General features: G+C 40.9%; 1 protein-coding gene across 2 annotated transcripts in view; it reads right to left on the minus strand.

Moving 5' to 3' along the window:
* The window catches only part of CD247 (CD247 molecule), a 51399-nt gene extending 37859 nt beyond the window's left edge, over nt 1-13540 (minus strand). For both annotated transcript variants that reach the window (XM_017830768.1, XM_017830767.1), the window contains exon 1: nt 13408-13540. In XM_017830768.1, the coding sequence (XP_017686257.1) occupies nt 13408-13465 (58 nt within the window). In that variant the 5' untranslated portion in view covers nt 13466-13540. The remainder of the gene's footprint in view (nt 1-13407) is intronic.
* Between the last annotated feature and the right edge of the window lie 2645 nt (nt 13541-16185).

Genomic DNA, 16185 nt, shown 5'->3' on the forward strand with positions numbered 1-16185 from the left:
TTTGAAATAGTAATGTCAAGCTTGAAAAAAAGAAATATTCCATTATTCCTGGCACCTGCTGAGAAAAAATTATTCTCTCCACCTTGGGTTACATGTACCTAATACGAGAACTTCACTTACTCACAGAAAACTGCTGTTTATCTGGTAAAAGGTGAAAGATGATCAATAGATTTTGCAACTTTAATATGTGGACTGTGGCAAACAAACATTAAAGACCATCTTCAATCTTTATGAAACCTACACTTAAAAACGCCTTCAGCAACAGAGGCAAAACACATTTTCATGCTGATATACCAAACGGCACATGTGAACTTCATGGTTTTGCACAGATCTGCTTGTTGCACAGATCTGCTCATAATACACGTGTACAAACATCTCCAGGCATTTTTATCCTGCTCTCCACACATCCATTTGTGCAGTGCCAGGAGCAGCTGTGTTTGCATCCAGCCATTAACTGATACAGCACAAATACATCTGTAATGGGGTTGATCAGACATTGCTATTCTGGCTGTGCGCCTCCCGAAGGTGTAAATTAGAACCAAGGACTGAGGAAGCTCTCCCTGGCAAACTTTTGCTCCTACAACCAATCACCTGAAAAAGTCCATTCCATAAACTCAGACTGCTCTCAGATAAGAATTTGGTTTCTGTCCCCTTTGCCCGAACAATAACCCGTGCCAAAACTATTCAGATGGTGCGAATCCTTCTTTTGATCCTCCTGAAGTAATTCAGAAAACAGTTCACAGCTTTTTTTAATAACAAGTGTTCTTATTTTCATCTTCTCTCCCTCAGTGCATTTAAGACAGCAATCATCACCTCTCAAGTCCCTTGCATGAATACTCAAGTGGGTGCTCTTTTACACCCTACATACAGATGTTGGAGAGACAATGTTTTGAATAATTATATGTAAACTCCATTCAAAGTGCCACTTGAGTTAAGGGCTCTATTGCCAAATACTTCACACTTTTCCTTCTCAGTTTAAGACCCCCAAGACTGAAAGGCTTTGGGGGGAAACAAGTAAATCTGAAGTAGCTTTCAAACAAGATCACGCCCCTCTGACTCACACGTCTGACACAGAAAATAGGGAAGAGCCACGCACGGAGCGTTTTCCAAGCCCCATTACAGGTATTACCCTGCATAAGCCAAAACACAGGGAACAAGAGCTTTCTCTGCACAACTGTAGCTCCCCTTAAGCAAATTCACTTCTCAGCAGGCAAAGACCGGGGAGTTCAGGACCAAGGTGCTCTACTCGGTGCCCGAGGCAACAGAGGCCACTGACACTGTGCAAATCAGCTGCAGCCCATCCCCGGGGGCGGCCCTTGCCTGGTGCCTGGTTAATAGTGATTGCTCAGGAGCTGCCCGTGAGAAAAGCAGTGACAGACAGACCGACAGTGAGAGCTGAACTTCAACACTCGCTGAAAATACCAGCAGCCACTTCCATTAAAAATATCGCATTTTAATTAGTCTAAGCGAGATATTTAGGCATTGCAATCATCGGGTCTCAGAGCGTATCTGTTCCTGGAGGAGTAAAAGGTAGCTGGAATCGCTGTTCAAATATTTTTGGGATCCCAGGATGGCTGTGTCTGAACAATAACGCTTGGAGGCCAATCAGGTAAAGCACCATCACGTTCAGAGCTGTGCTGGCACGAACAGTGACAGTGTGTGGAGTGCAGTGAATGTTCTTCACCTCTTGAGCACATTTTCTAAAGAGCTCAAGAGGCTTTTTATGCATGAAATAACACACAGCCTGTACAGGACACTAGTTTTGACTCCCAGCTTCAGGAAGACTAACAGCATGTCCATAACTGATCTTTTTTGTTTCTCTCATCAGTTCAATTGGATCTTGAATGATAAAGGCTTTTTGAAGAGCGGGAAGGGAAAAGGTTGGCCATTTCCCCAAGGCAAGTAAAGGCTGTCCTGCGGGCACCAAGAGTCACTGTATGTGTGAATGTAGCAGCAAATTAGATGCAGGCACCGTTTTAATTTCCTATGTGTAAATTTCCTATTTAATTTCCTATCTGTAAAATATATTGCATTGGAGGATCTAAAGGATACTCGATAGACCACAGTGTTCAAAACACAATCATGAAAGAGGCAAATAAACCTGTGTGTTGATTAATAATGAAATAGGATATAGTCCATGTATTAACACTAAGTGTTATTTGTGTATCAACAACCTGATAAGTAATGTACAGCTAACCAAAAAAGCCAAGAGAGTGACCCATCTTGATTAAGCTTGGACACTGGTTTATTGGAAAGCCTAGGAACATTCCAGTGGATTTCTAAAGATTGCACAGCAAATCAGCCACAAGTAAAAGCACAAAACCTGCAACCCCATTTTTCCATTTTCTTCCTTTATCTAAAAACCAGCACTGTTTCACTAAGGGGAGAAAGACTTTGCAGAGCACTGAGGATGATTGGAATTGTCAGAATTATCTACAAATCCTTCAGAAAAGACCCCAAAGTTCAAACTGCCCAATTTAAAAATGTTACATTCGACTCATATTGATTTTTCTTAGTATCTTAATAGCAATCTTCCTAATCAGATAGATTAAAAAGCACCGGAAGATACTTTAAAAATAATCAGAACTACAACAAAACAAGATAATGGGGAGTTAAAGAAAGATGAAAACCTCAAAACAAAACTTCTGTAGGAATTACACATTATTTAACTGCAGATCTCATTAGAACTACTTCGTAAAATCGTCTATACAAGCAATTTGACAAATAAAAGCTAGATAATATAACTGCTTTTAGACACCCATTTCCTTGGGTATAAAATGCCTTTTAACTATGGATAAAACTGAGCATTGCCACGTTTTTATTACAGTATGACCCTGAAGCTTCAAAAGAGGTGAAGACCCCACTGAACCCGAAGGCACAGAATGAGAAACTCTCTCCTTTCCGAAATGTTTGTATATGCTGCAGCCTTTATGGGGGTGGCATCAGCTCACAAAACCATCACTAAATTGGTTTTCAACCATCTGATAACGGCACCTTTCCTTCATCAGAGATCTTCGTGAGAGCTGCAAAAATCTGGCTGAGCAGCTTCGTAAATGCTCGAGCAGTTCGTCTGAAGTCAAACTCCTGCTGACACCACTGGGCAGCTGCCTAAGCAAGATAGCTAAATTAGTTTTCAATTGGCTATGTTTAAATAAACCGCACTTACCTAAAACACTGACGTGACCTAATTAGAAGGGGAAGGTTCCACAGAAACTAATTACCATCCCCACATTAGAGTTACAGCACATTTAAGGTGATGCTACTTGCCAAATCTTTCTAAGCACCCGAAGCCCTCCTTCCTGGCTCCAGATGATCCTTCTGTTCCGGAAAGGTCAGCACATGTGCTGGGCTTTCTCAGATCGCCTGTGCTGATCGCATTTCGTGTTGCTGACTCCCTCAGATCCCTGCATATCTTTAAGATTTAGTAGCCCAGGACCTTCTTCTAAATCTTCCAGACCTGTATAATTACACGGGGTTTCAGAAGTGGCAGAAATCATCCATATATAAGCATATTTTACCAGTGCTCACACGAATGTTATTTTTGTATATCCATGTATAGGAGAACAGCACCACCTCTATGCCCCATTTTGCAGAGAGCCTTAGACAGAGGAACCTGCTTAGGGATTCTAGTCATGCTGAAAATACGGTTGCTGCTAAAGGGAGCACAACAGTTTTTGCAAGGGTGGATGGGGAAACTCTTAGATACACACACTCCATTAATCGACTGCAAAGCATTAGAATGACTCTAAAATACTGCAGCTGAAGTTGAGATTTTTTTTTTTTTTTTTTTTTGCATAGGTTTGTAAAGTTCATCAGGAACACTTCCCAGTACAAATTCTGATGACCCATTTTTTAGGGAATCTTTCTAGACTCTGTTGGAATTTCTCACCAAAATCAGCAAGTGTCTCTCCCATGGCTTAGCACATGTAAGTCCCATTCAAGCTCCTGCTCCAAATCAGACAGAATAAGGAGCTAAATTGAGGTTTCCTTCTTCCCAAAATGCAGAATGCTAATTGCTCACAGACTGTTTGGTGTCTCACAGAAATACTTTGATTATTTTTTTGAGTATTTCCCAGAGGAAAGCAAGAGAGGGGGGAATTAAAATATTTCCAAAGCTTTGCAGAACTTTGCCTGCCTTTAAGCTCTATTTTAAACCTGATACTCGTTCTGCTAAAGCCATCATGTCTAACAAATAGACATTTGTTAGACGTAAAAAGAGGAGTGAGAGAGAAAGGGGGCAAACCTGTTAGCTACTTCTTTGCAGCTGAAAAAGATAAAATCAGATAAAAACACCCTGGAAAAGATGTTACAATAAGATAGGGCTGAAGGCTCATATCTGTAACTTCTTTAAGAGAGTTATAAAAAGAAGAAGAAGAAAAAAGTCTCAAACCTGAAAATTAGTACTGCTGCTTTTCTGTCAGAAGAGATGTAGCTAACAGGAGCAACAATTGCATTATAGTGCTGCTGGGGTTTGAGTCAAGTAATAAAATAACACCTGAGTTATTAGAAAAAAAGAGATTATTTTAGCTGCATGAATAGACAGGGGATGGAAAATTGTGATTCTGCCTAGTTCACGTTAATACTAGTGACATCTGAAATTTAAAAGACAATTCAAAGCAAGGTAAATTAAAGCTGCTTCTTCTAGAGAGAAGTAATTTTGTGAGAGAATTTTGTTTTATTTTAGTCAAGGAGAAACATTTGGAGATGGGATCAAAATGAATCACATTTTGGAGATGGAAAAAAGTCAGGTAATGAGTCATGAAAAAAGTCAAGTAATGACCCTGGTTTACATAGCTTTAAATATTTCATTATATTTTAGGCAAACCATCTTGGAAAGAAAAAGCAAAACTCTTGAAGATCTGTAGTTCTTTCCAAACTTTGGGAGTGATTCATAATTTTAAAGATACAAACAGCCTTCACAGACCTTTAGATCACACCAAGACAGCATTGTTAGTTATCTGGGAAGTAATCACCTTAAAAAAAAAAAATTACTCTAAGATCTCTTGCAAAACTTCTGTATGAAGAAAATGGACAACGTTGTGCTATATTCAATAAAATTATTCCTAATTTGCTAGGGCCAAAGAAATATATACTCTCAGCAGAATGCATTGAGCTTGCTGCAGAAAGTAGAGGTCATCTGCCAAAATTGGGGATGGAAAAGCAATCACCCCATGCGGGGGGTTTGGGCTTTCAAACGAGGGCATTTTACAGCTCGTCAGCAGAGCACAGCCACCCATGTGTGCCCTGACCCAGATGGAGCAGGAATCAGCATTCCCTGCACAATTCTGCTCACACAGGGCACGGGGGTGTGTGCAGGCAAAGCTCCCATCGCCTCCCTACTCCAATAAGAGTGAGAACGGGTCCTACTGAAAACATAATTAAAATTCATTTCACTGAAAGAGATTTAGAGATATTTGTTTCTTTCCTGTTTAGATGCTTATTCTGAGAGGCCAAATCCCAGAAAGCCCTTCTGGCATGTGTTAGTTGCTCGGTTTTTTTAAAGTAACTGTAACGGTGTTTGAACTTCTGCTTGGAATCCAGACGGATTAACCTTGTTTATCTTCCCTGGTCCACTGGTATAGTTATGCTCATAATACATGAATGCTCAGTTTTACATTTAAAAAGATCAGTAGTTTTAAGAGTTTAAACATTAGGCAACTAGTGATGGGATACAGTAATTCCTTTTCCTTCTCTGAAAGTTGTTGAAAATGATGGGGTCTTCCCACTCTACTTTCACTAATTCTCTGTAAGCTTCCTGCCTGCAAATATTTCACTCTTCTACTTCATTCATCAGCAAAACCTCCCAGAAAAACTTAGGCAGAGAATTTACATGTCCAGAAAGAGACTGAAAGAACCAGAAGCCCGTGCCTAATGAAGAGTATGTTACAGGTAAAAGAGGGGAAAAAATGCCAGGTAACAAACAAGAATGAGGTCAAATCCATCCCTAATATAAACCTCCAAAGTCAGTTAATTATCACATGGATTACTCTGGTTGTGTTGCATTTGTAACTCTTCAAATGCCCATAGACTAGTAAGTGCTGAACCAATATCAGTAGCAAGTATTTTTGCGTTTCCTGAGGAATATGAACATAAAAAGTCATAATAAAAAAAATCAAACAGCAAAAAGGCACACTGACAGTACTTCACACAGCATTGCTCCCATAAACTTCTTCTGGAAATTCCCTTAAGAGATTTTAGTCTATAATGGTTAAGGCTTTAGGAATGATTTCACCTGTGGACACTGAGTGAGGTATCATAGCTCTAGATAATAGACCATAAAATAAAAAATGAACTCGGAAAATTAACAGCAAGTTTTAGAAAGAAATCTGTAGAATTTAAATAACATTCTTTCAAAACTTATCAAATGGCACTAAGTTGTTACAAGACATTTTATGAACAGAGCAACTATTCTGAGAGTAATTAATAGAATGGGTTATTTGCTTCTTGGAAGCTGCCTTTAGTTTAGGTAGGCTTTTATACAAGTTACCAACGATACAGTATTTCTCTCCCTCTGTATTCCACCTTCCTTCCTTTAGAGTGTGATTATTAACCCGACTTGCAAGCTGTTATTCTATTTCTGCAATCTCCAGAAATGCACCTGCACGCTTGCACCAAGTGCTGGCGAAATTACCTTCCTTCCATAAAAGCCCAAAGTGGTGATACTGTGCAAATTTACCTCAGTGGGGAGAGAAACAGAGACAGAAAGAGAGGGAGAGGATTCCACATCCTTCTGGTAAGACTTCTTTCCTGAAGCTGCTTTCACACGGCTGGATGGTAAACAAGGTACATTGCAACAACACACACGGCGGAAAAACACAGAAATTACTCCTCCCAAAGACTTGATATTGGGTTCTCTGACTGAAGCTTGCTGATATGTGACCAAACAAATGAGCCAATGTTATAGTAATAACATACTGCAATGTATAATATTATAGGAGTCTCAATTTTAGTTTGCAAAGGTTTAAAATTCTGCTGTATTAACAGGGAGCTGCAAGGTCCCAAGCGGGGAATCCAGTTAATGTATAATTTTTGAAGGAGTCATTCTAACCATTCAGCTATTTCTGAATGGCAAAACAAACATTTGATGACTAGGAACTAACGTTAGGAAGTTGATCTCTTTGGCTGAAATGATGTTTGCTGACAGTATATAAGAAGTGACACTGTCAAACTATACCAAACTCTTGCTTCAAATTCATCTGAGTAAATTACTGGACGTTACATTTTAGCTTGAGCTGAATTTCTACATGATCTGATTCAATATAAATGCTTTGCAAGCAAATTGCCTGGTCAGTTTGGGCCCTGCTCTTACATCCATGTGCCCGCCCAAAGAACTGCGCTCCGCTCGCAGGATCCGTGCACGTGTGAGGGATCGTTTGCACCCATCTCACAGTCACCAGCTGGAGGTGTTTCTGTTCTGTCCTTCCCAAGCCTCAGTTGGCTTTCTGAGGAGATACACACCTCGGGGAATTCAAATGATGGAGTCTTCCCACTCTACTTTCACTAATTCTCTGTAAGCTTCTCGCCTGCAAATATTTCACTTTTCTACTTCATTCATCAGCAAAATCTCCCAGAAAAACTTAGGCAGAGAATTTATATGCCCAGAAAGAGACTGAAAGAACCAGAAGCCTGGATTTACAGTGCACACAGGTGCCCTGAATATTTGGGAAGCGTTTTTGTAAATATTTGGCTCTGCTTGTTCCAGGTTTCGCCGTCATGCAGACGAGAGCAACATTCTAAGGGAAATGAATGCAAAACACCCGGGGCTCTTGGCTGGATTATAAAATTTGGATGAACAAACAGGAAAAGGTTTGGGTTGTTTTACGCATAGGTCTTTATTCAATGACCAGTGTATGCTTACTTGAAATAAAACACCACCCAAATTAGTATTGCCTCGTTAACTTCCTGGATATAGCATCTTATCCCATTAGAAAAGCGCTTCAGACCATTACTCTGAGTTAAGTAGCAAAATTTGCTAATTCATTTTTATTGTACAAGTTTAAAAAACCCTCTTTAAGTGTTCTCAGATTCAAAATGCTTGATGTGCTTTTCTTTTTGATGAGGAAACTATTTGCAGTGCTTGCCAACCACGAGCATTGCAGCATTTTGAATCAGGCTGGCCTATCACCCCCCAAAATAGCAATTGCCTTTAAAAAAAAAACCACATAAATTTTAAGTGACAGGTTATATAGCAGGTTTTCTCTCTTTCTGTTCCTGGAGCCATGCAGGCTTGCATTTTAAAGGTTTTCTTTACAAGCTAGAAAAGTTTACTAGGAAACTAGAGAAGTTTACTTTTGGTGAAAGTTAAGATTTTCATCTAAGACAACAGCTCAAATTTTAAGTAAATCCTATATGGTGAGATTTCCTAAAAAAAACCAAACAAAACCCCACAAGTGTTGATAACTAGCCACCCTCTAGACTTACTCGGTGCGTCCTACTACAGTTTACCCTATCATTTGTGGAAAAGTTTCCAACCCTTTTCCCTTGTCAGCTTCCATCAAATTCTAATTTGGAATATATTTCACCTCTGTATTATCTGAGCTTTCAAAGAGTTGTGTTATCATTATGGCTTCTCCTTTGCTTAAAAATACAAAACAAAGTAAAAGGAACATTCTGCTGCTCAGAAAGAGTCGGGATATAGATGAAATTTTCACTACAGATACATCTCATGAAAGAAATAGGCCAGATAGTATGAGAATTCCATCAGGCTCCACAAACTGCTCACCAGAAGCATAGTGTTTAACATACTCTCATATACTGAAAGTACATAAAGATGAGAAAGCTCCAAACTTGCTGTTCTTCTTCTTGTAAGACTTAACAGGCTTATAACAAAGAACTGAGAAAAAAATACATGAAGGGCTTCCAAAGTTTGCTTGGTGGTTTGTTTATTCCTAGAAAATCTGTAGGGAATGAAATATTTCCAATTTACATGGTTCAAGAATCGGGATGGCTTCTACCACTGAAACAGGACTTGTACAGACACCGTGCTGGCGATCTCTGAGGCTCAGGAGAGCTGGTTTTACTTCTATTTTTAATAGCTGAACTGCCAAAGGACTGAACAATTGCATATTGGTAAGTCTAACTTTCACCAAGATGGATATACCCACTGTGGATAAACACAGGCATTTCCACTGCCTTCCGAGATCTGTGCGTTTGAGTGAGCAGATCGAAGAACTGCAAACTAAGCTTTTCATTTGCCTGCACATTTTATCTCTAATATGAAGTTATAAACCAATTGTGTAGGACAAAGTAGAAATAAATGCATTCGTTGCTTTCCCGAAAGAAAAAAAAATATCTGATTTGGACTGTCATACTTTAAAAGCTAAAAATACTATGTATTCTTTAAAGGACCAGAGATGAATTTAATTAAGAAAACAATATTCAAACTGAGTCTCGAAGTATTACCTTATACAGGAGCGCAAATTAGAAAAATCTGCAAAATTTCAGCTTCTCAAAAAATCTGAAATAGCATGTATTTATTAGGGCTAAAAAGAAACAGCAGTGAAACTTTAATTTAGCTGTTGGCTAAAGTCGTGTCAGCAGAACAGTGAAAATCAGCAATACACTTACAAGTACACATGCACATGGAAAAAGCAGACACCTTTAATAGGATATATATTTTAAGTAGTATTTTAACAAGTTATATCTTCTATTCATGCCACCTTAAAAATGTGTTCTATTTTCTTGCCAGAATAGCTGATGCATCTTACAGTTCCAGGCACAATATACACATTCAAATATATGGTGAACTGGGGAAGGGGAGGGGGATTCGGTGGTTGCCTGCAACTGTGCAAACAAGCATTTATTCTTTCTTTTTTAAAGGGACACTGGTTAGAGTTTGGAGATACATAAAAATAAATTATTTGTTTCCTATCTATGTATTTTTCCTTACCGCAGGGTTTACCCATCGTGCTAGCCACAGTTCAAGTTCTGTGTGAACAACAGAAAATGGCTGTCAAAAATGTTTCTCACGTGAATGTTCATTTATAAATGACTTTCTTATCCCCTTTAAGCTGCTAGTGAAGCTCTTTTCTAACCCCACTTTGGTTTTTTACCCACATAGCCTTACTTAAGCAGAACACACACACACAGAGAAGAAATATAAATATATTTTGCAGACGGTCTTCTCTATTTTTTATATCCTTCCCATCTAGCACACATGAAACCTCAAAGGGAACGCAATCGTTAGCTTGTTACTTGACTCATTAGGAATTTTACTCAGAAGGGTTCAGATAGAAAGCACTTACTCTGTAACAAGCATCAGAGAATTGAACATGGCACTGCAAGAGCTCAGAAACGTCCCTTTACAAAGAAAGACTACACTGCCTGCATTTTGTTCCATTCACCAATGTGCCAGTTCATAGTTTTCCCCCATGAATTATTAATGAATCATTGTGAACAGGCAGGAGAAAAAGGAAATAAAACACGTAAAATTAAGCCTTTAAATATTTTTCTCCCCCTAGGTGTAACAAGAATTCAGCCAGGAGAACTTCAGACGGCGCCTAAGGACGTGGGGATGGCAGTGGAAATAGCCTGAATTTACTTGTTTGGATTTCTCAGACAAGCTTGTAAACAACTTCTGGTTTGGAAATCTTGTAGTTTGTAGGCCAGCGAAATCATCTGATGAAAGGGAAGGAAAAAAATTAACGCTAAGACCTGTTACCTTTCTGTGAACTGACTGAAAAAAGGCTGCTGGCATCATGGCACCCAATGGGCAGAACACACAGTCATGCAGAGCAGAAAAATACTGAGAAAATAAGCTGTGCAAGTAATATCTGGTAAAGACTGACATTTTTAGTTCCCATGGAGTCAGCAAAAAACAGGACAATGCCCGGTTCTGGTTAGCAGAGAATTCTGAGAAAAGTGGGTTTGTAAAGAAGTGATGAACAGGGAAGGGCTGTTCTTAAACTCTTGCACATATATTCATTTACACATGTGTGTTATGTATTTGTACAAACCAAAGTGTCGTCTCAGCCTTAAAAAAAGCAGGGAGCAATTCTATAATATTGCCCACGGGACCGTTTTATTGCTATTGAAGCCTGTCATACTTCAGACTAAAAGCTCTGTGAACAGTATGAAGATTTTTGCCATTTTAGTTGTGATATTTGGGTAGAAGTCTTTTAATATTCTTCTTAATATCTCAGTGAACAACATGACTGACAAAGTCATCTGCTCAGAAATTCAAATTGTTAATTTTTATGCAGTTTTTAACAGAGGGGTTATAAGGGGACCTCAACTGAACTTCCAGATGTACACCTCTGTACCTTTGAAGGGGGAAATAAGGAAAATTAAATGTGTATATGATATGGCTTCCTTCTGTTACTGCTTAAAGGTCAAATCTGAGCATTTTGAAATTTGTGGTCTGGTGTCAATAATTGAAAATCTGCATCAGAATTCATGGTCCATCTCTAGAATTACTTATTTTAAAACATTTCTTTTTTCTCATGCGTGACATTTACTGCAGTACTCAAAAGTTCAAAAAGAAAGGTTTTGCAAGTTCATCAGTGCTAATCTTGGTGGCATCTTTCAACCAACCATTTGAAGAATAAGCACAAACACATTACAGTGAAGTGGAATGAACTCACTGTAAGGAGATACCCAGCTTTCTGAGCCTGTCCACTCCCAGCTTGTTTTATTAAAAAAAAAAAAGTTAATTTCTCTAGAAGTCACTCTAGAAGTGAACTCTAAGGAAGCTTGAAAACACTCCAGGCAGCAGAAAATATTTGTTTCTGTTCATATCTCTGAGCAGAACCCCCCTTTTTTTTCAGTCTCGTCTTTGAACTACATTCATGGCAATCTTACATTTTTGTTACTGTCTATTTTTCATCAGTAACGTAGCAACAATTCCACACGTTTTGACCTGTATTTCTTCTATTTCTTCTTAGGCTAAATACTTCAATATTTAGGCTAAATTCTTCAAGCTATTCCAGGTATCCAGTCAAAAATTGTTTCCCTCAAACCCATAGGCAAACATCTCCAACGACAACAGTATCCAGTTTGAAACTCAGTCCCATGTATTCCTTGTGAGTGTGAGTAAGAGCTTTGCACCAGAGACCCCTATGGGTTTTACCCACCTGCAAACTGCATTACTTATTTTTCAGTCAACATTTTCTGCTGAAAATGTACAAAGAGGGGCCTGAACTACCGGTAGTCTGTGACAGATTAAAAGGAGGAGATGCAAAAAAGATGTTTTTGCAGGTGCATTTTGACCTGAAGTAATTTCCATACCTTCATAGCCCTTACGTGTATCTGTGGATACAGAGCAGTGTATAGAATAGAAGTACCAGAAGTATGCTGTAAGTACAGGATCATTCTTGGGTGTCAGGGAGGGACAGAGGCCCCAGAGGTTGAACAGAGGGTGATCAGAAGGCAGGGTCTGCCACAAAGCATAAAACCCTACTTAAAACTCTCCTGAAAGAGAACCTCCACAAATTAACCAGAACTGGTCCAATGGCGTTAGCAAGCAGCTGCAAAACCCTCCTGTCATCTTCAGAAAACTCTGAAACAAAGTCTGTGGCAGTCACCAAAGCTCTCCAGTTGAAGGATGCTGTGTTTGTTACACGCAGTTGGGGCGTCTGTCATGGGTGAAACTCTTCCGGTGGATTTTGCTTTAATGCAAGCTCAAACGTGGCCTGAATTCTCCACATTCAGACCTCGGCTGAGGCCTTCTCCAGATGTAAATTTTGTTGCTCTTTTGATCTACTATGCTACTCACTAAGAAATAAATTTCTCCTTCCCAAACTTGACACGATTTCCGAAGATTTGTGCCCACTGAAGCTGCTTCACTCTGTACCCGAGTGGGGCCAGTGTATGCAGCACACGAGTAAACACACGGAGGTAAAAGTGGTTTAAATTTTGTGCTGTGCCTAGTGGAGGCAAGCATGAAGGCAGGGGCGTGGAAGGAAGGTCCCTACCCTTTCTCTCACCACCTGTGCCCCCGTTTCCCGCCTGCCAGGTGTGCCGTGGGCTGCAAACCAGCCACCAGCATGGCTCTCATCTTGCCTCACTCAAATTAAAAGCCTCTCCTGTGCAGATTACTGCAAACAATTAGTTTTTCATTAGTGTCTCAAATTTCCCCTTTTAAATTGCAAGGAAAGCTGCCCAGCTGAGGGCCTTATTTAATCAGGAGTTGCTGTTCAGCCGTGGCAGTTGCTCCAGCAGGAGAACAGCATCTCATCCCAGCCCTCCATAGCGTCTCTCTACCCCAGGGAAGTTCCACACAGCCGATCCTGCTGCCTTGGTCCCAGCAGGCCATGATTCCAGCCACGAGGAGGAGGACAGACGTCGCTGAGGTGCTCCTGCAGACACCCTCCTGCTACCAAAATGGTGGGGAACCCACCGCAGGAACGTCGTGCCCTCTCCTCAAAAGAGCTTTGAGATAGCCCCTCATGAAACCAAAGCCCTCCTTACCTGTGGCTGGGAGCTGTGCCTGGAAGGTGGCAAGGATGGTGATCCTCCTCCACTTCATCTTGCTCGCCCAGACGGTGCTGTGGGAGCAGAAGGCCACAGGCACGGAGGAGAAGCGGCTCCTGCACGGGCTCTGTTCGTGTGCCACCGCCACAGGAAGCAACTCACCTCCTATGAGGGCTTTTGGAGTCCACCTGCCGGCTTCCTCTGCCTTCACAGCCTCTCAGGGCTGGGGTTTGCGTTCTCAGTGTTGATGTTTGGGGTTTCCTTTTGTATTTTTATTCACCCTTTTGCTCTTCGTGAGATAGTTTTCGGCGGGGTGGTTTTTTTCCACTTTGTCTAGTTCTTCCTGGGTCATCCCCAAGTCGGCAGCTGCTGGTCTCTGTACCTGGTATCCAGTTTGGCCTGACTTCAAAAGGGATCTACTTAAATATTCCCACTGTGCAACACATGGCATAAATAGTAGTTTAAAATTGGAAGCTATAAGTTGCTCTTGAACAATAACTGGCTAAACTGGTATGGATGTAAAGCTCATTTCTAAATCTAGTGGAAATACAGTTTTACCACGAGCAACTGGAAGCGGCTGCGCTCTGAGGGCTGTGGGATGGACAGCACCAGGGAGAGCTGGGCTTTGCCTGTCCTTGCAGAGAGCACCCACAGGACATAAAATACCAGCTCAGTTGGCCCTGCCTGTTGCTTGGAGCTGTCCTCCAGCAACAGATCCCGAGGTGCACCAGCACATCCCAGAAGCAGGTCTGAAGGTGACTACAGTCTGAGAGATAAGGTTTTTCAGCCCCATGTTGCAGTCCTTGGAGTGACAAAACCAAGCAGGTCTGCCCAGCAGCCACGTGGGAGAGGCCTGGCTTCTCCATTTTGTCCATCCAGCAAGATGGCTGCAGTGATTCCCACATTGCCCTAAGCCCCTGCCACCCCTTGGCTCTCCTGTGCCTGCCTACATGGGGCAGCTGACTGGGATCCATTTAGAGCAACAGAGCAGGGAAAAAACCCAGCATAACAAAATGAAACTAAGAAACGTGAAATCTGGAGGTTTTTTCTAAAACTTCCTGAGGAGGAGGTATCAGACAAGTCATTTCTCAGCAAAGCACGTAGGGCATTTACATGAAAATCACAAAACTTGACACAGTGATGCCACCTCCCAGTTTGTAAGAAATCTCACATTATTGTGCTCTTTTCAAATGTGAACAAATAAAAATCTCCACTTTTATTAACACAATAACTAAAAGCCCATTTTAAACAACCATGAATTAGAAAATCTTGAAAATGTTAATTAGATGAACCTTAAGGCTCAGCCTCACTCCCATTAAAACACATCTAGCTCAACAGAACACCAAGTGTTTAGTGTTTATAACAGTAGTACTACTAATACACTTCAGGGTCAGGGCTTAGGCTGAGAGGAAGCACCAGTGTGTAACTGAATATTTTTCCCCCCTCATTTCTAATTCTTAGAAAAGAAAGAGGAATGTGCATCTCCAGCAGGTACAGGAACAGGGCTGGTGATAACAATTTCCCAAGAGTATGGCAGCATGAGAGTTATTGTGTACACATGAAGTAAGTATCTATAATCTTTTGAAAGAAAAGTAAATTGAAGTTCTTGGAGGAAATTCGTCACCTTGCTGTCTGTAGTAACAAAGGCTTTGATAAAACCATCCTTTCCTTTTATGTAGTAAATATTGTGCTAGTCAACACAGAAGTTACTAGACACTAGTATTACTCCAGCACCCAAAACCTAGTGCAGCATGCCATTCTGTGATACCTAGACAGCACTACTGAGCCTCTGCTCTCTCCCCAGCCTTGGGGAGGGTTTTCTTTGTGGTTCTTCTACCCCAAAAGCTACAAGGAAAGGCTGGAGATGGGCTCTGAGTCACCAGCCGGCAGAAAGCAAAGCACAGCCCATGAAAGCTGCCGTGCACTGAACCTGAAAAAGGTGTCATTAGTCCCAGAAATGGCTGTGCTCAGGTACATGTTCTATATTCCAACACAAGCTGGATAAAGCCCTTTCTGTCCACTCCTCTGTGCAACAGAAGATTGGCTGAAACAAGGAATTAGTGAGCAGAAAAAGAGCCCTGCTCTCACTGCAGGCTGCCTAAATCTCACAGTCGTCTTATCCAAAAGCCAAAATAATACCATCCTAGTTATTGATATTTTTGGGTAACGGTATTTTCAGAGGAGCAGATGGCACTGCTCATCACTATTCTGCTGACCCCTGTCTCCTCCTGTTATTGATCATAGCTTCTCCCTCCGGCAGAAAGCCAGCAAATTATCACTTTGAATAAAGAGTTGAGGCCAAAGGTAAGGAAAAGAAATGAAGAGCTGTATAAGAAAGGGAGATTAATGGCAACAGCAGGCACACTGGGAGAACAGCAGTTGGGCCAGTGTGGTTTGATGTCTAGATAGGGAAAGGTCAGAGGAATGGAGTATATGGACTTCAGTTGGAAGTGTGGGTAGAGTCAGAAAAAGGCTTTGCATGACAGTTCTCCTAGAAATTCTCACCTCCCCATCCCTCAGCTTTTGAATAAAGACAAGCTTATCATTATAATTTAAATACAATAAAAGTATACAAAAGAGCACTCATTCTTGTATTATGAGTTATTCACACCACAAGCATGGCACAGGAGATGCAAATCATATGCAGTCGAGCAGTACAGGAAAAGAAAAAGGGGAAGTGGTCTCCCGGAGAAAGCTTTTCTGTGTTCACACAGCTTGCAATTACACAGTGAGGAATTGTTTGCTCAGAGTGTCGCCTTCTTTTCAGCCTGTCTA

This window comes from Lepidothrix coronata, unplaced genomic scaffold (genome assembly GCF_001604755.1).
Source record: "Lepidothrix coronata isolate B3197 unplaced genomic scaffold, Lepidothrix_coronata-1.0 Scaffold183, whole genome shotgun sequence".
Lineage (NCBI taxonomy): Eukaryota > Metazoa > Chordata > Aves > Passeriformes > Pipridae > Lepidothrix > Lepidothrix coronata.